At 36.1% G+C, this 23,087-nt stretch overlaps 1 protein-coding gene across 1 annotated transcript in view; it reads right to left on the bottom strand.

Moving 5' to 3' along the window:
- The window catches only part of Smp_156170 (hypothetical protein), a gene marked incomplete at both ends in the record, with an annotated part of 45,743 nt that overhangs the window by 2,936 nt on the left and 19,720 nt on the right, over positions 1 to 23,087 (bottom strand). Inside the window, 10 exons of the mRNA XM_018798330.1 lie at positions 1,483 to 2,442; positions 2,518 to 4,902; positions 5,532 to 5,645; positions 6,235 to 6,765; positions 7,678 to 9,073; positions 11,524 to 11,642; positions 13,349 to 13,452; positions 13,597 to 13,831; positions 17,142 to 17,669; positions 17,938 to 18,250. Coding sequence (XP_018653283.1) covers positions 1,483 to 2,442; positions 2,518 to 4,902; positions 5,532 to 5,645; positions 6,235 to 6,765; positions 7,678 to 9,073; positions 11,524 to 11,642; positions 13,349 to 13,452; positions 13,597 to 13,831; positions 17,142 to 17,669; positions 17,938 to 18,250 — 6,685 coding nt within the window. The remainder of the gene's footprint in view (positions 1 to 1,482; positions 2,443 to 2,517; positions 4,903 to 5,531; positions 5,646 to 6,234; positions 6,766 to 7,677; positions 9,074 to 11,523; positions 11,643 to 13,348; positions 13,453 to 13,596; positions 13,832 to 17,141; positions 17,670 to 17,937; positions 18,251 to 23,087) is intronic.

The raw sequence follows: 23,087 nt of genomic DNA, 5'->3' as shown, positions 1-23,087 counted from the left end.
ACTAACTCATCAACCGGTTTTTCGATTTTCCTGGCCATAGCTGTCAACCTAACTTGGTAGTCAGGTTGGACTATCAAGATGATTGAATCTACTGATGTTGATTGCATCGCTTTCATCACATTAACACATCGCAAACCAGATCGGTTGAACAGTCATTACTATAAAACTAACAAACCCAAAGTTACACAGTCACACTCTATCATAAACTGTACTCAGGTGTGACGCCACTAAGCTGTTCTCCTCACTCATCTAACCAATATACCCAATCACGTTCCCTCACAAACAAGTAAAGGTGTGAGTTAGAGGACGTCAATGTCAAAGATAACACATCTCACATCGCTCCATAGATTCACCTTATCCCCAACACCAGTCGTAATGGTAGGGCCTTTACGGTACACAGTTAGCACATTTCAAACTGTTGACAAGGAGACTGTGTGTGACTGACATCAAGCAGTTATCACTTCGACTTCGGATCTGAGTTCATCAAGGCTACTCTAGAATAAGGTGAGTCAAGAAGAATAATCCTTCCGCAATATGAACAACTAGGAAGTCACAATTACTTCTAACAAAAACAGCTTTGACAAAAGTAGGTAAACACAAGCACACATCTTGAAGGGACTGTAAACTAATCACTTACACATAATAGTTATCGATGTTACTTAATCATTGATAAAATAAAACATTCCCTTGTACATAAATAATCGCCAACAAACCACATATACATACACACACACAGTAACAAAACCAACTCCTGCTACATATGACGATACAAGTGGCATCAAAACCATTGATGATGAAAGGTTAAAAAAAAAAGAAAATTATGATTACTTTTTTTAATACTAAAGAAAGATTATATAACGTTATATAATATATATGTATATATATATATATATAATGGATGGATTTACACAATACAATACACAGTAAATTTTAATGTTCGGAAGAGGGCACAGAGATAGAGAGAGAGAGAAAAGAAAAAAAATGCAGTCCTCCAAGTTCATTTCATTCATACTGTAGGTGACTGGATTCATGTTGGTTAGTGTATTTAGTTACTGGGTGAGTGACCATTTTAGTCAACTATGAGCTGGTTGAAAGGAGAGAGAAAAAATCAACAACAAAGTATTTTTGCTTGTTGTTTTATTTTATTTCTAAATAGAAAATTTTTTATTTGACATCACAAATCATAAAAGAATTCACAGAAGAAAAAGAGAGAGAGAGAGAAAGTGGGGGAACAAACAAAAGTGTGAGGATGGAACTGAAGTGATCGAAACACAAAGTGGGAAAATGGCATTATAGCAGTGTAACACACACACATACTTCATGAAGAATCGACACAATTTACTTTCGGCTGAGGAGAGTCTGTGTTATTGCAGTAAATATTGGGATCAACAACAGCGTCATTATTCATAGAAACAGTAGTTGTAGTATCTTTATTACTATTAATATTGTTAGTAGTAGTAATAGTAGTAAAGTTAGCGGTACCGCAATTATTCACTGTTAAATTAGTTCGGAAATCAAAAGTTTCAGTTTTACAACAATTTACATTATCATTATCACCACCATTGTCGACAACAGATCCATTCATCTGTTTTCTACTTTCAATAATTAAAGAGTCATCTGAAAGTGTAGTAGCAGGATGTTTATCAATTAATGATGTATTATTCACACAATTATTATTCAATGGGATTGTTTTGTTATCTACAGAATTATCATGATCGTCAATATTGTTATCAATTGGTTTATTAAAATGCTCATTAGAAGGGAGCGATGAATCAGCTTCTTTAATTATTAAATTATTATTATCAGTTGAATTGTTCAGTACTGTTTGTTGTTGATTATGATCGATGTCAGAACATGTTGGTGTTGTTGGCATTATGTTTGTTGACTGTTGTTGTGATTGTTTTTTGAACACTTCTACTTTATCTACATATTTATGACTTGGAATAATCGTAGATGACTCTTGTGAGATTTGATTAACACCTATCACTGTCTCTGGCAATACAACAGTTACTGCTGAGGACTGTGTTAAAAGTTCTGCTATAGCGGAAGGAGTTGGGATCGGTGGGATTGTTGAAATTTTTACATTATCATTATCTAGTTGATTAAAATCTGGAAGTAAACGATGTAGCGCACCGCATAAAAGATGCGCAACAGTAGCATCTAATACACGTGAAGTTACTAGATCCATCAAACGTAGCTCTAAGTCCGGTGTAAAAGCTAATCGACCTTTAGAATCGATAGCTAGTCTATCAAGTAGTGCACCTGCACGACGAACCATTTCTAAACTTGTTCCCATTAATTCTGGTCTTTCTTGTAGAGCTTGTACACCATATTGATCAATAACTCGCCTAGTTGTTGCTTCAGCCGCTTCAATAAATGACAATAATCCAGAGATAGGACAAGGTTTGGCATCAGCAAGCATAGTTGTACCAATATATGTCCCTGAGGATGCATTTGTTTCGTTAGTAGTAACTTTTCCAATATTTGAAGATAGAGAAGAGCTAGAAAATGTAGCACCTCCACCAGCAAGATAATGCATAGTAGATAAAGCTAATTCACGTGTCACTTGATCTTCTGGTACAGCAAGCCAAGTAGCAAGTCTATCAAATAATCTACTAAGAACTTTTTCATCAGAAGGTGTTGACAATAGAAGATCAACATTTGTCTCATGTACACAAAGACGATTTAAAGCTTCAAGTGCTAAACGGCGAGGACTAAGAGTTCGATGTCCTGGGAAAGGATCAACTGAAGCTGATGTTGAACATGTTATCCAATGTAAAAGACCTTCTAGAATAGGACGTACTATTGACTCATCAAATTGAATTAATTCTAAATAACCAGCAACATTGACTAATAATACCATAGCATTTTCTCGCATATCTTCTAACCATGTAGGTGTCCACCAAGCACAAAAACTAGACTCTAATGAATGAGCTTTTTCTTCTACAACTTGCCACGTATCATTTTCTCCAACATGTTCATGTCCAAATAATAATAATCGTCCAATTAAAGCCAAAACACCTTTTTGTTTGCTTAATTGACGTTCAACTGTATTCATAAATGAAAGATTACGTAGAACAGTTGAAACACATAAACAACGAACAGCACGAGCTTCATAACTATCGGTTTCATTATGATTTGGCCATAGACATACAGAACCATGATGAACTAATTCTTCACGAGCACGAAGTGGACAACGACCATTTTCATCAATTAATTGAGAAAATTCCAACTCATCATCATTATCACAAATAGAACCAGTTACGATACAATTATCAGCAGTTACATTATTTGATTCCAAGAGTTTATTATTATTGTCAATATCATCCGATATATCACATACAGGTTGAGGCGATAATGTAGGACAAGGAAGAGATGAAGAAGATGAATGACGTATACGTTTATTAGACGGTGACTGTTCGCTATCTTCATCTTCATCATCCTCAGATTCATTACTTTTAATCATCAATTCATTATTTAACTCACTACTTGAAACAGATTGTTTTATTGATGAAGAAGAACGAGACAAAGAAGATAGTCCACTAACTACTACTTTTGATACTGGAGATGAAGCTGTGGAACATTCTGTTAATTTAGGCAAATAATCATTATCAGAATATAATGCATTATTATTTTCTTGATTATTCATCCAATGTGAACTTTGAAATGCATAAGCACCAAATGGTGGCATAATATGACATGTTGTATCACCACCACCTTTCTCAATTAATTGTCGTAACAACATACCGGAAGATTTCATCAAACACGATGATTTCATCAGATTTAATTGATGATCATCACTGCCAAGTTTAACATCATTACTGTCCATTTTAAATGATGATCCATGATTATCATCATTGCTAGTTGATGATTCAAGCAAAGTGTCAATTACATAAAGCGCCAAATCTCTTAAATTTGAACAAGCTTCTGGTGTTCGTAAACTATCTACAATAGATGTTACCTGTGGAGATGACCAGATTACTTTACTGCCTCCACAACTACTGACATCTCCGCTGTTGCTGTAATTAGATTTACCTAGATTAGCTGTTGAAATGTTCATATTAGAAAGTGTGTATATATGTTGTCGTTCATTCGTTGTTACATGGCTACTAACAGATGTTGGCATAAAATGTGATGGTGTTGATGATGATGAGTACATCGAAGCAGACAATTGTTTACCACGTTTCCTAGATCGATGATAACTTGTAGATGATCCTATAGAATTTGTATTTGTGTCAATTATTCGATGTAAAGAATTACAAGAGGTTGTTGATGTGGATGTTGTTGTCAATGAATTGACTGGTATTAAATTAGATAAATTTTCCAATCGTAACATTAAGCCATTACGAAAACGAACAGGTGTATTAATAGATTTCGAATCATTACATTTATTCAGCAGGCGACGTAAACCAGCACGTACAGCAGACAATGGTACATTTTTGCTAGCAGCAATTCGGCTAATTTCATGTTCTAATCGAATTAAACTATTATTGTAATTACTATTATGAGTATTAGATGAATCAGTAAGATATGATTTACTTTTCATAACATCAAGACATGTCATATTGACAGTATTAGCGTTACGTGAACAGTTAGGATGCGGTGTATTTTCCAGCATTAAATTCTGTTTTGTCTCCGTGCACGATGAAAACGAAGATATAAGCGATAAGTCGGTAGGTAGTTCCAAACTGGTAATAAATAACTTATGATCAAATAATTCACCTAGTGTATGACGCCATAAATCAACTAAACTGGTAATTAGTCCAGGTAATGCACTTGGAATAATAAAATCCATTCCATTTTCATCTCTTAATAGAATATTTAAACAGTTTAGCGCCCAGGAAACTTCAGCTGTTAATCCTGATCGGAGAGCCATCAATAATTTGAATGGTGCAATAGAACCTGTGTTAAAGAAAACGAACAAAAAGTCAAATAGGGGGATGATCAGATACAGGAAGTTATGAAAATACGATCAGCAAATCTAGATACCTACACATAACAGGGATACACAATCGAATCATAAGCCTTCGCATGAAGCTGTCTGACTTGGAATTTGTTATTAGCTAGGCGTACATGTTCTTTTTTCCAATTATATTTAGTATTTCGACAAGACATAAAAATGTCATTTATAGTTAATCTTGACTGGAGCTGATAATCTGATGTGAAAGTTGCATTTCAAACAGTTGACAAGGAGACCATGTCATTCGCCATTTCTAAACACTGATCGCGGTTACAACGCGGACACCATTCATATACGGTATGGTTAGATTTCTAATGTCTAGCCCACCAGTAACGTAAAATAGCTAACTTCAAATTAATCAAAATAAAGATTGTAAGATAAGTCTATTAAATGTTCCAACTCCCATTGTATTTAATGTGCTTGGGCACTCAATTAGCTTGACTTAAACCTAAGATATATTAAACACTAACTGGAGTAAATGAGTTATCTAATCTAGTTTTAAGAATCATTATTAATTATGACTAGTAAATAAGTTAAGATTAAAAATTGAAGAATGAAATTTCTCACATACCTAAATCCTTTGCTCGATATCGTCGACGTCGGGATGAATCAACAGGTGTAGCTTCAACGCTACCTGGAGGAAAAGCACAATGATCCAAGCGTTTGAGAATGGTGGTAACGTAACCTGATCGCTACAAAAACAAGCCAAAAAATAAACATTACAAAATATATACATGAATACAGTGATACTCAAGTAAAAACTAGTAGTTTACATTCATCTATCAAGCAAATATATACATAAACAACCAAAAATTGAATCACGAAAACCATTTAGTTTCTTTTTTCTTAATAATTAAAACATTCTTTTAGTGTAACCAATTATAGACATATGAATAAGATCACGTGTCCTTTAACAAGGACTGTGTGTCTAAATGGAAATAAAAGATGATGTTCAAATATGAAATACAGTTTTATGTGGGTTGGAATTCTTAACACTGCACTGTTAATCTAAAACTTCAATGACTGAAACAAATAACAGAGCATAGAATAATGAAACAGTTATGTTGGGCACTGGACTCCACAATATAATACTTAGGATCTAAGGTCCATTAAATAAAAAAAGAATGTATCTAAATCGAAACATAGATGTATGATCGAAATTCTTAAATGGTTGAAAGCAAAAAAATTATTTGGAAGGAGGCAGTGTAAAAAAATAACAAAATAGCATTAGAGCATCAAATACACCATTATTAAATAAAATGCTAGTTATCCACTCCTTACTTGATTATGATGGTGATGATGAATAAAATGAGGTGGCATAGGAGCGGCATGATCCAAGCTGCCATTATTGTTGATACTATTATTAGTAGTCGTACTAGTACATAATGAAGTAGTAGTACCACCGGGAATATATGGGGTCATTTGAGGAGCCCCAGGACGTATTTGATGCATACGAAACAATGCGATCGATTCCCCACTAACACCACTCGGTGTAGGAACCGAACTGAAAGACGGTGTACGGAAGTTGTGATTGCTCGGATGACGTGGATGGAGTGGAGATTGAGATCCTGTAAATGAGTGTTCCATAGTTTGTGGAGGACCGTGATGTTGATTGAGCATAGGATGCAATGGATTTGAAGCAAACGGAGGACCTTGAGTTAGATATGGATTGAAATTATGTTGTGTCATAGGTTCCCCATTCGCCATAGAACCTGATGCACAGGTAGAATAAGGCATACCAACGTACACACCTGATGACGGTTGGATATTGTTATTAGATGGTAGATTCCCAGATCCTATACGACCTGGAATAAGATTATCAAAATTACATATATATTAACTAGAAAAGGAGCAAACAATAATTTACAAATGCTAAGTATAACGGGAGAAACAAAAGTATTTGTGATGTTTCGATTAAGTCATCTAGAACACATTTTTCTACGATTTCAACAATTTAGGCAGATGGTAAATATAACTGACAATCTTTAAGAGGCATCTTATCGTACTGCATCCAAAGGCATATGTACATAAATACTTGGACTTAATTTTATAAACCTTCTTTAAAATACAATATTTTGAGAAAATATTGTAGTGAATAATCAGAAACTCCGTGGCAGAAATCGAATACATGGATGGCATGATAGAAACAACAACTAGTCATTAAGTCCATATCGAACAATGTTATTCCATTTATTTGTCGGTGCTAAACAAATAATTCTATCCGGAAAAAGTAAATACTGTTAATATTTGTGAATTCGACTTTGAACCACACTGTGTGCGAGTGAAGGCTGGTTGTTAGATTAGGCTATTTAATCCAAATTGAAGTAGTTGGAAGGGGACTTGAACGTGCGAAAGTTTGACACCTTACCCACTAAGTTATCGCTCCACAATAACGGCAACCAGTACACATGTTGCTTGCCTAGCCGGACAAGGAACGATGTGGAACTCAAACATACGACCCTGAAATTAGGAGTCTCATCCCTTACTGAAAGAGCTAGCCGTGTTCTGGTCCTAAACATACGTGCAACTTCTCATTTGTTAATTCCATCAGAAAGAAAGCAATTCCGTAAAATTTTTGATATAATTAGAGAAAAAGTCAGATTATTTGAACAACTCTCTGTGCATACAATACTTTACAAACTAATGAAACTCATAAGTGTATCATGTATGGAAGAAAAGAGATATATCAAAATGAAACTAGGAGTTTCGGTACTTACTTTGAGCGTATTGCGATGAGGTAGTTTCACGATTCGTTAATATAAGACCTTGTCCTGTTGTTGTTGTCTCTGATGCTGATGGTGGTTGCCGATAATTGATAGACTCAGAGTTCCTATTTTCAGAAGTCCATGGCCATGGACAACAATTATTATCTGAGGACAGAGATGTATTCGGATAGCCACTAATTACAGCACATGAAGAAGGACGTGGTGGTGAAGCAACATTAGGAGTGGGAACTGAAGATGGCGGCAGGTACGAAGTACTACTTTGTCCTGACAATCCGGGTGGACTAGGCATACTTGGCATAGCACTGGGACTTTCTGGGACAGTAGAAACACTTCCTGGTTGCCCCTGATCACTAAAACGTTGCTGCTGAGATGAGGGAGGCCCAAGTTGACTATCACTTGCTGCACTTCCTGCAGTCCCACTTGGTCCACCAGATAATGAAGCACCACTGCTACCAGGAGGTAAAAGGCTGGATGATGCAGAAGAATGACTTCCAGTTGGCGATGGGGGAGCAGGAGCCAAACCACTAGAAATACTATTGGGATCGCTATCAACTGAAGAACACTTCCTCTTTTTTCCTGACAAACTCTCGATATGAGCAAGTAATGGACGAGGATCAGTACCACCGCGATCGAAACGACACTCATACTCGAGCAAAAATTTACAATAGTTTTTGCGTAAAGCATAAGCTGCTGAAGCAGATGCACTAATATTAATTACTTGACTTATTTCTTTCCATCTACGACCTTTTATTACTTCTGCTACACCACCACGTTCTCGAACAGCTACATATAGTCGATAAAGATCCAGTGGTTGTTTGACTACTTGTGGAAGGCCAGCAACTGGTTTTCCAATACCATCCATAAAACGTATATAGTGTTCAAGCCATGGACGCCGTTCAGATTCCGTTCCCATTTCAATAAGTTTATGAAAACCACTAAGACTTTGACTAGATATATTATTCAAAAGTTGATTTGATCCAACATCTGAATGTGTTCCATCGATAGAATATAATGAATTTTGATTATTGGCAGTATTTTGTGATTGTTGTAGTGGAATCTGTGAGTTTGAAGGTGAATGATACTGTTGCTGATAGCCTTGAAATGAAGTGGAACTTTGTAAAATGTCACTACCGACAACATTATTCAGAGTACTACCACTTTGAGATCCAACTGAACTAGATCCTAATCCCGGAGGATAATTTCCCAATCCTGAAAATTGCTGAAGTTGAGAATTATTGGACTGTGAACCTAAGCGATGTTGGTATTGTTGTGGAACATGTACAGAGCTAAGTTCACTAGGTGTCATACCGGCCTGATTAACATTAATTTGAGATGATGGAATTGAAGCAGGACAGCCAGGATTAACCGGACGAGTTGATGGATCAAGCTTATCATAAAAAATATATAATAAGTGAACAGAGTTAATTTAGGAATACTCGTCTGTTAAACAACAAAGTCAACTGATGATATATGTTTAAACATTATGTACCCAGGTAATCGTTGACATAAAATTGTAAACGTCTGCAAATAACATGAACACTCTAGATTTATAAAGATATGACTACATAGTGATAACATAATTGTAGCTGTTTGAATTATCGCCGTTTAACGAGAGATAGATAAGCTCAAAGAATCCAATTCTCAATTCTCAACGGATAACATGTTTTTTTTCTAAAAGTTCCACACTACTGTATAAAATATATAAGTAGGCAAATGAACATCACTGAATAAATGTAGGTTTATGAATGTCGTTTTAACTGTTTTTCAGTTTGGGGTTGTGGAGATAGCTGAATTTCACTGAAATCATATACTGATCAATCTTAGACCACCACTGAAAACCTGGAACCATAATACCTCCAGATATAACTTTGATTGGTTCATGATTTCAACTAAACATGTTTATCAAATGTTTAGGGAATCCAACAAGCTGAAGTATGAGTAATCGCTTAGGGAATAGTTAGCAAGGATAATAAATTACAACACTTACTAATAAAAAAACCCATCAATAATGAGAATTTATACACATGTGATCAAAAAATTTAATCCATCAACATACATACGGCTTAAGATTTACTGGTGATCCACAACATAACTGGAGTACAATGAGATATTCAATGAAGATGAAAACAAGGTGAATCAGGATGTCACTGATGATAAATAAGAATTCAGACTATTTTATTTACACTTCATTAGGTATAAATAATTTATGAACTATTAGTACCAACTATTTATTTGCATTATCTAGTATGATTTTGAACACTGACTGTTGGAAACAATTTGTCAACTGGTAAACTAACAAATAACAAAAGCTAATAGAAAATTCCTGCTTGAGCATCAAACAAGCTAATCTTAGAGAAAAAAGACGAAAAGGAACCGGTGAAATAACCATTAAGTGTACATAGAAATAAATTATATGGTGTTGTAATTAGAAATACACATTTGCTCCCACATACCCTTGTACAGTCTGTGAAGAAAATCTACTCTCCTCGAAATGCTTTCATGAGGTTATGAATTTACAGACTCTGTTAGGGAGGTGCTACTCACTGATTTTATGTAGTGAGGGAAATGTTTAAGAGATTGAGAGCAAGAGAAAAAGACTTTTAGCGCCTAAACCGGGTTTGTTGACACAGAGGGTCCATGTAAGATAGTTGGGAAACCCAGATTAAAAACCAGTGGTTGAAATGGGCTCCACAATCCTCTGGGAACGAAAATTATGAGCCTATTATGGTCACCGACTACTATGGGACACTGTTACGCTACCCCGTGGATTAGAACATTAGGTGAAAAACTTCAAGGAGTGGATAAAACCACTCGATTCGGTGCCCAGAGAAATATCTCAGATCAAACACAAAGTTTACTTTCCGAGGCGCACGCTGTTTTGGTGCCCAGCTATAACCAGATTTTATGTGAATTAAATGTACAAATAATATGCATAAAGAATGATAGATATTGTAATTGCAGTTCTTTACAAACATCTCCCCGAAAACATTTCATCAAGTAAACTTGTATTGTCTCTCTAGCTACAGTGACTTGTATTTTTATGGGAAAGAAAATTATGTACAGTATAGACATTCTAAATAGAAAACCATAACCAGTGAATTGTTGTTTCCTGAATTTAAAATCAAGTCACATGAGAAAAATGTTTCGAGATAGTTTATACAGTAGTAATGGCGAAACTGAAGACTAATTATTCAAAACAAACATTGACGTCTTACTATCCTAATCATACAAATCATTTTACTGTCACTTAATAATGGTGAGATGTTTCAGTGATTAAGGCATTCAACTTCCAGCCACCAGGCCACAGATTTGAACTTTGCTACATCTATTTCGATGTCGGCAATCAGATAGTGTCATCACCACTTATACTTGCAGTGTAGTCTGAAGTCAAGTACACTAATCTGTACCTGGTTACCGAATTAAAGAATGTCCCTTAATATGATTCCGAATGTGAGTATGATAAAAAAACACTACATTATACATTGAATGTAGTGCGGTTTATAAAAAAAACCCACAGTGATTTATTTACCGATAATTCATTAGTACTTAGTAAACACAGCAATTTCCATTGCAACAATTATTAACACATAATTTTCAAGATTCCTTTGACAATGATCAAAGAAAATACTCTCCCTCTTCAGTTACCTACCCACCTAATAATCGATAGCATTCTAAAGAGGTTACAGATATATCCTACTTAGTAAACCACATATACACACATTCATATATACGCATACTTTAGCATCATAACAGTAGAAACAAGACAAAAGACCTATGCAACTGGGAAATACGATAGAAATTGAAATTTCAAACAATTTATGTATTATGTGTACATACTTTGCCCATTTTTCCTCCAGTAATAAGACTAGGCTTAGAAACACCATTATTATTCATGACGGATGATGGTCGAATAATTCCAGGTGATCCAACACTACCACTATTTGGAGGAAAACCGCCTGATGTGACGAAATTCTCATTTGACGACGAGGAAGAAGACACTAAAAATGAATAAATAAAAAATATTTTACACGTCAAATATAAAGAATTTTTTGGTACGTAAAAGTCAATAGTTAGTCGTCTTTCATGTTTATATATATATATATATATATATATATATATATAGCGAGATTACCATTTTCCACCTTGAGCAACAATACAAGCATATTAGAGATGTCATTCTCTCCATCCAAATGTAAAATGTTGATTCATGATTGACTTGCGTTTAGGTCCAAATTATTCATACAGAGTGAAGTAGTTGAACACATCGACCACTTCACTTATCTTGATAGTCTCATCAGTACTGATGCTCACTCTGGTGTCCGACGAAATCTCGAAACAAATTTAGAAGGTTGTTATAACTTGTGGTCGAGTAGATGCCCTTGTTAAATGTATGACGTGATAAGACCGACAATCAGAGAGCAGAGAATTATCGATTGGAACAGTGACACGAAAACCGCACGAGCACTCTAGAGTGCTTATCGGTCCTGCTTCTGCCTATCCCAGCCAGTTAAGTCCAGAACAGCCTCTGAGGTATGAATCATTGTATTTCAAACATACTGAGTTTATATATCAATCGAACTGACCACATCGCACCATAAAATACAAAATAACATTTGTACAAGATTTAGCCAAATGTGGGAGGCAGTAATAAATAGACTAGGGATAACTCAAGAATGTTAAATCGTATAACAATAGTTTATAGTTCAAAATAAAGCTCATGATAAGGGGAACATGAATATGAATAGTTTAGTTATTTAGCAATTATACGAATAAAAATATATGCACAGTATTTATTCATAAATGGATCCCAGAGTTACCATTCATTATCCTTAACAAAGGCTTAATTAGCTTTACAAACTTGCGTCACCTGTGGTGTAAGAGATATCCGTCTTACAATTAAACAGAGAGTTTACGCATCACCAAATCGCTCCGCACAATTTCATGGGCATGCAACATGACCATTAACAACAGAGGATATTATCAGGTTACTAGTATTCAATCACAGATGTCTACGAAGCACTCCTCGTATATTTCGGGACAAGTGAATACGCAATCCCTCAATTAAGAATACGGTACTAGGTAAGGACGGCAAATCCATTGGTGACGTAGTAAGTCTTCATCAACTGAAGTGGTTGGGATATGTATCATGTATGCTCAACCAACGCCTATTTCGACGGGCTGATGTTCTCTGGTGTACGAGTAGGTCGGGAGCAAATTAGGGGCACCCAAATGAAACACATACCAACAGTCCACAAAGTCATCGACAATTCAACTGAAACATTTCAATACGTCTACAATATCTGGTTGAAATTCACGTGATTATCGTAACCAGTGGTTAGACACTTTCGACCATATGGTTCAAAATCGTTTGCAATGGCTCAGGTGCATCCATTCTTTGTCTCCTCTCAAATTCTCACCTTATCAATCCCTCACAACCTTTCTCATCTTTCTATTTCACTCATTTGTATGTTCTCCTTTAATTATATCTTCGATAGCCCGGATGTCCATACTGGAACGAAACGACCGTAAAGTGTTTCCAGGTTTCCAATCATAGTCTAACTTGGACCATTTCGAGGTTGCAATAAAACTTAAATAATAATCAAAAATCATAAAGCATGCACTAGTAGAAAATGAGATCAATCTAAAATCAAACAGAAATTACCTGCAGGATGTTGTACATCATGAGGATAATGTACATGAAATCCCTCTCTGGAGTTTTGCATATGCTGAGACAATGGTGATGCACTACTGTTGATATTATTATTACTATTAAGAATTGACGAAGGGTAAGGAGATGCAGTAGTGCTGCTAGTAGGTGGTGGTACAATGTGTTGAGGATGTTGTGGTTGTTGCTGCAAGATAGGAGGACCACCTCCAGTTGGTCCGCCATGTGGATAGGGATGAATGTACTGTGACTGAGGATGAGGATATGGCATTTGAGACTGAGAACACGGATATTGGCCATGATGATTTGAATATGACAGAGACTGATTATTAGGATATGGTCCAGTGGCTGAAGGTTGTGCATGCTGTCCATTATGTTGTATCAAATTTGAAGCATTAGAGATAGGAATTGACGGAGGCGGATAGCCACCACCACCCACTCCTCGATCTGTAGATGGTCCGAGATAAGGTGGACGATTAACTGGAATTAGAGCATAAAAGTTATTTGGTAATATGATTTCGGAAAATGACACTTATTAAGTGGTTTATATATATATATATATATATATATATATCCTTAGCTGTAGTGAATGAAATTGTTTGAAATTGTTTATTACCAAACACTTCAATTTCAAGAAGCATAAACCACGTGACCTCAATATTTATCTGATAGATAACAGCTATAATAACTAGGGATTCATACATTGAATGAAGGCATAAACTATATATAAGTATTCATCAGATTAATTGTAATAAGATATTGACTGTGTGTATGGAAAGAAGGATAGTATCTTTTATCTCACACATGTCGATTCACATGGTCAGAATTAATATGAATTTGATCAGTAAAAATAAGCTATAATCAACATAAAGCCTGTCATAGATATGCGTTGGCTCGAGTTCTCATTACCATATCTGAACGATGAGAGGGAATTAAGAAGATAGGAATCAAAATAATATCGTGGTAATGATAATGAGGAAGATTAAGTATTGAGAATATGGTTCGAGAAGACAAAAAGCAAAATGTGCATGAAGAAAGTTTAGAGTTCAAGATCGAGAAAAAGAAAACTGGTGAGTGAATCTAAGCCACTGAGACCGATTCTAAGTCTTATCACTTGGTGTCTATAACTACTGATCGTGATTATTGCGCGAACGCCCACCAGGTAGGTACCAACTAGTCTGCATCTAACTACATTGCCCTAGACCAACAGTCAATGACTGCACAAACTGATGCTGTTTCGGTTTCACCGGATCTAATTTTCTCTTAACCTACTTCCACACCAGCAAACATCGACCGCTAAGGTAGACAGTGGTTAGACATATGTAATACATGTCAAGAAAGTGTAGCAGAAACGATGTTTGGAAGAAATATTGGAATACCAATAGAACAAATGAAACCAAAACCAAAAAACAGCCTTTGCAAGAACAAACGAATGGAACAACAATTCAATAAGCGACAAGATGCATTGTCCAGGGAGTTCACTGTGAGGTAAGTGCAAATAGCAAGAGATTTCCATGGGGTAAAGCCAACCTGGAACATTGGTACTATAGTCCATAGAAAAGGAAAAGTCATTTGTGAGGTAAAAGTCGGAGGAAAGATGTATATATATATATATATATATATCCTTTATCATAAACTTTTAATTGACCTATTGACTATTATTATAGGATTTACTATTCTTAATTTACTCCCATTCTATTAGTTACAGTCTCTCACACTCACAGCCACTTTTAGCTTGATGTTGTATAATTATTTTATTTTGTGGTGTGATGAGGTCTGGTTCGCTTGCATAAAAACCAAGTATATCTGAAATAGACTAGGCTCACATTGCTTTCTGGACTGGACAGGGAGGGCTAGGCGAGAAGGACCAGTAAAGATTCAGAATGGACACAAGGCTATCAGTGCTGTTTTGACGTGTCATTGGTTTAGGGCAAGAACAAGGTCATATAAGTCGGTATTGGGATTGGCGATTTTAATATGTGATAATTAACAGGGTAAAAGTCATAACACTAACCACTTCAGTCGCTGATAACGCAGTCTTGACAACGATTTTTCATATTCACCTAGTACCCTATATCTAACCTAAACATTACTCGATCGGTGGCCTTACAAAAGGTGAGCAATGTTGTAAAGACATCAATGATAAAAAAACAAATAATTAGAAAACTGTTTTTAAGGGGCTGTGGAGAGGAGTCCAATACTAGGACGGAGCAGTCTGGTCTAGTGGTTCCAGTTTCTGTGTTTGTCCGACAAGGATCGATACTCGTGATACAAAATTGCTTTTGCTGATGTTTTAACATAGGAAATGGTGTCGATGTTAATGAACTAGTAAAAAACACCATGACCCCTAACATACTTCCCGTGGTTATAATTCTCTCAAATTCGATTTACATCAATATCTTACGAATTATTTAGAGAGGAAATGGCAAATAAACATTACTAAAAAAAGACAACACAACACTACCAAAGGATATATAAAGACATGGTAGTAATTATTTACCTAGACGTTACTGGTCACTTAATGTAAAAATTTGGAAATGACGTCTAGTTATTTTATCATAGTTGAAATCCTAAAGGATCCAAGATTATTTTGAAATCAGTAGTACAGTTGTATTTCATTGAAATTCTTTGACTTACTTTAAATTTCAGCAAAGATTATTAATTTATGAACAGAAGAAAGAAATATATGACTCCCAATGCAATCTTTGGAAATCTATGAGCATTTCAGCTCTAAATGAGGTACAATCTCATCAGTATTAACAATATGCTCATATTCTACAATCAAGCCTTATTCTACTTAGTTATAATCTAATTTTCTTATTCAAGCTTAAGTAATTTTGTTGACTTCAAAAAATTATGTTGATATGCCTCATTTATTAAACGACCTCTCATATATTCTTGCCAAATCAAACATACCTGACTGTTGTCGATACCTTGACGTGGTGGTCTAGCTTGCCTATCGTGATGAACCAGTCGAGCTATACTAGTTGGAACAATCTTTCCCCAAGGTTCTACCATGCCAGATAGGTCTGTTGAAGAATGGTAAGACGAAAGCAGAAAATCCAAGGGGAAAGTCATACTGCTGACTATACAGAGGTGTGACGGCAGCAAGGTGTTTCCTTCAGACAACCAGCATAACAGCGATGTTGCCTTCCCACAAAGGAAGGGTAGGGTTAGAAAAGGTCGACCCTAAAAATATAAACCTCGCCTTATCCCACGGATATCCGTCTCCGGCGGTAAGGTCCCAACAAGTACGGAGCTAACACCAAAATTACCCACAAAAAGGTCGTGTGTGAAGGGCCTCAAGCAGTTGTCACTTGGGCACTGCGGTCACGCTTTCAGGTCACTAAGACCACCTCTAACCCGATTTCCTTTTCAGATACCTCTAGAAGAACCCTTGCACGACGTGGGAAACGGGAAAGTGATAACCGCCCTCATACTTTAGACAGCACTAAAGATCGCTGACTAAAAAGGAACATGACTTGAATTACAACTGTTCAATGCCAGTTGCGTATATTTTTTCGTTCAATGGTTTCAAGACAGATATTAAAATCTTTTTCTTAAATAAGTTAGTTTTGTTTACGAAAAACAACAGATTGGAAATGCAACTTGATAACTACATATACAAATATGTCTGCCAACGCTGAGAGCTAACAAATTGAAAGAAACACGTGTACTCTTAGTTACTAAATGGTTTATAGTCAAGTGTTTAAATTATTAGGCTAAAACATATAATCATTAAGTCAAGAAAGCAATATACATTATCAACAAAATTTCAATGTCAGCTCACCAAACTGATGATGAAACATACCACCCGGATGTGGTGGTTGATAAGGGATTTCTTGATCCCAAGATGGATGAGATCCATGAGCTTGACTCGATGATGGACCATACCCACCACCTGTAGAAGGAACTGGTGTTGGATATGATGGAACCTGTGCGAATGTTGATTGAGAAGGTCCATTATTGTCACAAACAGATGATTGATTAGATGGTAAAGATGACTGTGGCAATGTCGGAGGTGGAGGCATTGAACTGGTAGGTCCACTAGAAGACTGTGGTTGAAATTGTACTCTATTAGGCATACAATTAGGTGGATGCATTGATGGAGAGCGTAAAGGATAAGCAGCTGGAGAAAAACCAGGTGAACGACCACTAGTTGAGTAAGGACTATTGGGAAGAGGAGCTTGGGGATGAGGAGGATACGATGGATAAGTCATTCGTGGGATGCCACCGCCCAAATCCTGGTTTACCATTCCGTATGGGCGAGGTGATGGTACTGCGGCTTGATTGATTTGGTGTGATCCTTTAGACTGGCCTATAATTAAGGTAAATATTGTGATACAGAGGATACCATGTAGGTCTATGGAAATCAAACTGGATGGTTAGTAAGCAAGACTGAAAATATGTGCAACTAAGATAGAATAAGAAATAATTGGATGGTGGAAAAAGTTGCTACCCTTTAGATAAAATTATTGCTAAAAAGCTAAGAAATCTAATTTTCTTTTCGATCATCACTGACGAGATTATAGTGGAAAAGAATACTGCATACAAGTACAAAAAGGTGTTTAAATAGCTTTACTTACCAGGACTTGGGCATGTAGCCGGTTGAACCTGAATATTTCCCATTTGTGATGAAATCATAGGGGAAGATGACGGTACTGAAGATTGTACAAAGGATGGATAACTTTGCGTGGGAGATGTTTCTCTTGATACAATAGATATTGGACTGACAGATATGTTTGCAATAGAACTGGATGGTATAGACACTTGAGGTTGTTGTGCTCCATCAATGATTGAATTTTGAACAGCTGTCTCAACAGACGATATGGCATTTTGACCATCAAGTTGATCTTTAGCACATGATGTTACACTTTTAGAAGTGGATGATATTCCAGACTATAAAAAAAGAATTTACAGTAAGTAGAACTGTGCTGTATGCATTAACTCAAGCGGATAAGAATTTCAATGTAAAGGAGATAATTCAACTTACATCAAACGAATAAACCACTTCTAAATTAAGCTCTAGAATAGCATAATTGTCTGGCTTCTTCAGACAAAGAGCATTTGTGCTTTAAAAGTGAGTTACAACCATATATGTAGTTCGGCAGTCATAAATTTTTGATAGTACTACTGCTTTTCGAATAACCACCGGTCATAAAAACTTCACCTGGAGTCATTCTAGGGATACTGCCGGTCGCAAGCGCGGATAAACGAGCAGGGTCGGACATGGGTCATCAACCCCATCCGGTAAAGAAGAACCCCACCAAAAATGTTAACCAGAAAAAGTTATTTTAACCACCTAAACTCTCCCCTGGGAGTTGAAGAGTCTTTCTTAGAGGAGTTATGACACTTCATGGTGAAAGTCAATATTCTTCAGAAATCACAAGACCTATTCCATTCCTGATAACCAGAGCGATAATTGATGTAGATACATGGAATGTCCGGACAGCGTGGGAGACCGGAAAGACAATCCAAATAGCTGCGGAACGCAAGGTAAGAGAAAAAGAGCTAAACCAAAGGACACATTGCGCTGGGAATTGAAGGATTAATACTGGTCATAAAGTCGATAACCAGATGTTTTCTCAGAAGAATTAACATTTCAGAAAATATAAACAATTGTATTTTGTCAATATTTTTATTTGAAATTTATGGAATAACAGTGTAATCAGTAAAAAACAAAATATTCTATACACATATGATATACTTAAACATAATAATCCTACTCACTGCCTTCTCGTGGCGGGGGTGTTGTTTACGAAATTGAGAGAACGAAAAGCGAATGTCCGGTGCTTTAACCGGGTTGGTGGATGTGAAGTGTCCACCTAGGGGAGTTGGAAAACCCTCATTCCAAACTAATGGTGCACATGGGCTCCAGTATCCTGAGAGAACAAATGATGTATGAACCAATCATTGATCACCGGCTACCATGGGACTGCATCTCCTTACGATGCTCCACTGCCTTGTGGACTAGACCTTCAGGTCAAAGGCTCCGGGTGTGGCCCCCTAAGAAAACCACCTGCTTCTATCTGGGCACCCCGGCAGTATCACAGCCCTCACACGAATCGAATGAGATTTGTGTGGCACATATGTATCTGGTGCCTCCTCCTTGTACCAATATTTATGTGTTTAAATAAAATAATAAATAATACTCAATATTTGGGCATAAATAATCTTTCCTCACTGCATAGTCTCCGAAGTATTCATCCACTTCGGAGCATTGGTGTTGACACCATCGGAAATATGTTTATATATGACCGGAGTAGCTATTGACCTAAGACAAACTAACAGACAAAACAGATATTTATTTATTTATTTAAAGACATAAATATTGATACAAGGGAGCACCAGATATATAAGCGCCAGACAAAACAATGGGAATCGGAAGAGAAAAGGGGTAAGGTGCATCTAAGAAAAAAAGAAGGAACAACAAAAACCACAGAGTGTATGGTGGTGTAATAATAAGAGTATTAATGGAGGAAATAGAAATGTACAACCAGAACTCTTTCAGTTAAGGAAGTTATGACCACTCTTTATGAAGAAAGTAAAAGAAGGTTACAGCAGGATCACCACTGGCTTCTATTCTGAGCTATATCTGATAACGTCTCTAGCCACTGTGTTGCACTATCTCTCGGACCCCAGCCAGGGAGTCGGGAGGAACCAACAGAAGCCAGCCCTTTGCAGCTTTCTTTCATACCACGACACCATGTCATACACTGACCAGGCAAAACAGTAGAACCCCACAGAGTTGATAATTGAAATGATGATTTGATTGCTCTCTCATAATTACTATAATTAGGACTAGACTTTACAGAATACTTTAATAATTAGAGATGTTACATTGATAAACACAACGGAAGATGAAAATTCAGAAGACACCGATACATCGTAGTACGATGTGCCTAATAATGATAGTGATTTAGACAAAACTTTACACGAGCACAGTGTATAATTATATGAGTTGATCTTAAGTACAATAACATAATTTCTGAATGTGTTGTGAAGAACAACCTATGACAAATTTATCAAGTAGGAATGATTTAAGAGATGATGATGAATGAAATCTTCTGTAAATACACTTATTTATCACAAAGGCTATAAAGCTCACCTATCGTATATCAACTCAAACGAAAAAAATATAATACTGTTATGTCCCGATAAGGATAATGAATGGTAACTCTGGGATCCATTTATGAATAAATACTGTGCATATATTTTTATTCGTATAATTGCTAAATAACTAAACTATTCATATTCATGTTCCCCTTATCATGAGCTTTATTTTGAACTATAAACTATTGTTATACGATTTAACATTCTTGAGTTATCCCTAGTCTATTTATTACTGCCTCCCACATTTGGCTAAATCTTGTACAAATGTTATTTTGTATTTTATGGTGCGATGTGGTCAGTTCGATTGATATATAAACTCAGTATGTTTGAAATACAATGATTCATACCTCAGAGGCTGTTCTGGACTTAACTGGCTGGGATAGGCAGAAGCAGGACCGATAAGCACTCTAGAGTGCTCGTGCGGTTTTCGTGTCACTGTTCCAATCGATAATTCTCTGCTCTCTGATTGTCGGTCTTATCACGTCATACATTTAACAAGGGCATCTACTCGACCACAATTTATAACAAATACACATTAATCATACATTTAAAGAAACCACAATGTTTCATGATAAACTAATTACTTATATTTACTGGCTCGGTATTTCGGATACAATTGATTCACTACCTACGGTCATATTAATGTTTTCCAATCTTAATATTTTACATCCTTAAGGGGTAAAATATTTTAAGATATCTGTGATAAGATGTGGAATTTATTGCATTTACTTGGGTGACCATGATTTCATAAACATTATGTTACATTAAAGTAAACAATGCATCATGAAATCATATTCTATTATAGTGTTTAATCGTTATGTCCTCATAGTAATAGATTTATGACTTCATAAGAACGTTAAGTGATATAAACTAGAATCAACCATAATGGACCGGATACATTCACTCTTTATCTTATACTTCTTATCCCATGGACTGATTTGTTCATCTCGAATCATATAGCCGATGCGTAGTGTTTCCTGCTACCACTGAATACTAATTTGGGATTTGCCAGAATAATCTTATCTCACTGAGTCGATATGATGTCACAGTTTGAACTAATGCAAACATGTCCCAAGTTCTATATTATGTATGTTATTATATGTGTAGTTAATTCACTTGAAATTTGATACAACTGGGTAACAAAAATGGAATGCGCCACACAATAAAATTTATTTAAGACTAACTGACTGGTAGAAAGTAACCAACTTTGCGCTGATTAATAAGCGATTATTACAAGCTGAAACATATGACCAGTAAGTTTAAATGGAAAGATATTGTGATAAATTGTGTTTAGTGTTAAATAGGCAAAGAACTCTAGATCTAGAGAGATTAATGCTGATCAAAATTAGTCACTAATTGAAACTTTGATCAATCAAAACAAGTCAAATACATTACTAAGATATCCAGTTAACAAACTAACTGAATAAGATTTCTTCTAGATCAAACCAGAACATTGGAACTCAACACTGAAGAAAACTATCCAGCCCAACACTTTACAACAATAATGCTCATATTTCTGGTCATGATAATAGCCACGCTCTTCCTATGACCGATAATATCAACCAGGTGTTACTTGAACCAAACAATGTCCAAAACATAACTTGGAATTTCATATTTAAAACTTTCTACATTTGCTGTAACAACGACCACTACGGTAGAAAACTTGAAGACGGAAGAGTCAAGGACCCTCTCTACGATATACTACCACATTGTATGTACACACAGGTGCGCAAAGACGAAATGGTTTCAGTGGATTAAAGGTAAGGGACGTTGGCTAAGAAATAGTAATCATAACAATATGAGGTCAGTTGTTATTGTCATCGTTATCATCAGTAGTAGCACTAGCCAATCAGAAAGCGAAGCTCAAGGTTACCGAGTGGGTGACAAAGGCTAAGGAACGAGAAAGAGAGAGAGATAAACAGACAGGCAACAAGCAGATAGAGAGAAATCTATCTATTTTAGGTTTAAGCTAAGCTTTGCTTATTGATCGATCGGAAACAAACAGCCAAACAAACCACTATAGTATGTTCATCACGATGATGCGCCAAGCCATTTTTATAAAATGGATTTTGAGTGGCGAACAATAAAAATGAATTTGATCCTGCGAAATAGAATAAACTTCCAGAAAATCAGTGAACAGCGTATAACGGTGCTTGTAGTAATGGTTAGTAGTAGTAAAGATCTAATATTGATGCAAACATCAGATGCAAAAACTTTAACCTTATATACTGGAACACAAAAATTAAATGGTCTCTATACATGAAAAACAATAAATGTTATGGAGGAAAAGGTTCAACATAGTATACAATTATTAATGGATAGGAGAATAAGTCAGTAGATTATTTAACGCATTGCTAATGAGCGCAGCCACATATATATAGACTACATTCATACAGAAGGCAAGAAACAGAATATAAATTGGTGAATCGCAGGCTAAAATGAGACGTCAGACCATGAGGTCACTAACTGGCCTGCGTCAACACCTGAACTAAGGATAAGGAGTGAAGTAGTCAAACGTGTCGACAACTTCACTTCAGTGGAATGACATCCGAAAAGTTGTGGAAACAGCAGTGATATTCGCTAGTACGGTAAACCATAAGGTTAGGGAGAAATAGTGGATCTC

The sequence above is a fragment of the Schistosoma mansoni genome, chromosome 6 (assembly GCF_000237925.1).
Source record: "Schistosoma mansoni strain Puerto Rico chromosome 6, complete genome".
In the NCBI taxonomy this organism is placed as follows: Eukaryota; Metazoa; Platyhelminthes; class Trematoda; order Strigeidida; family Schistosomatidae; genus Schistosoma; species Schistosoma mansoni.
Note: the sequence above shows the minus strand (reverse complement) of the source record. Positions and strands in the feature narration are given on the sequence as shown.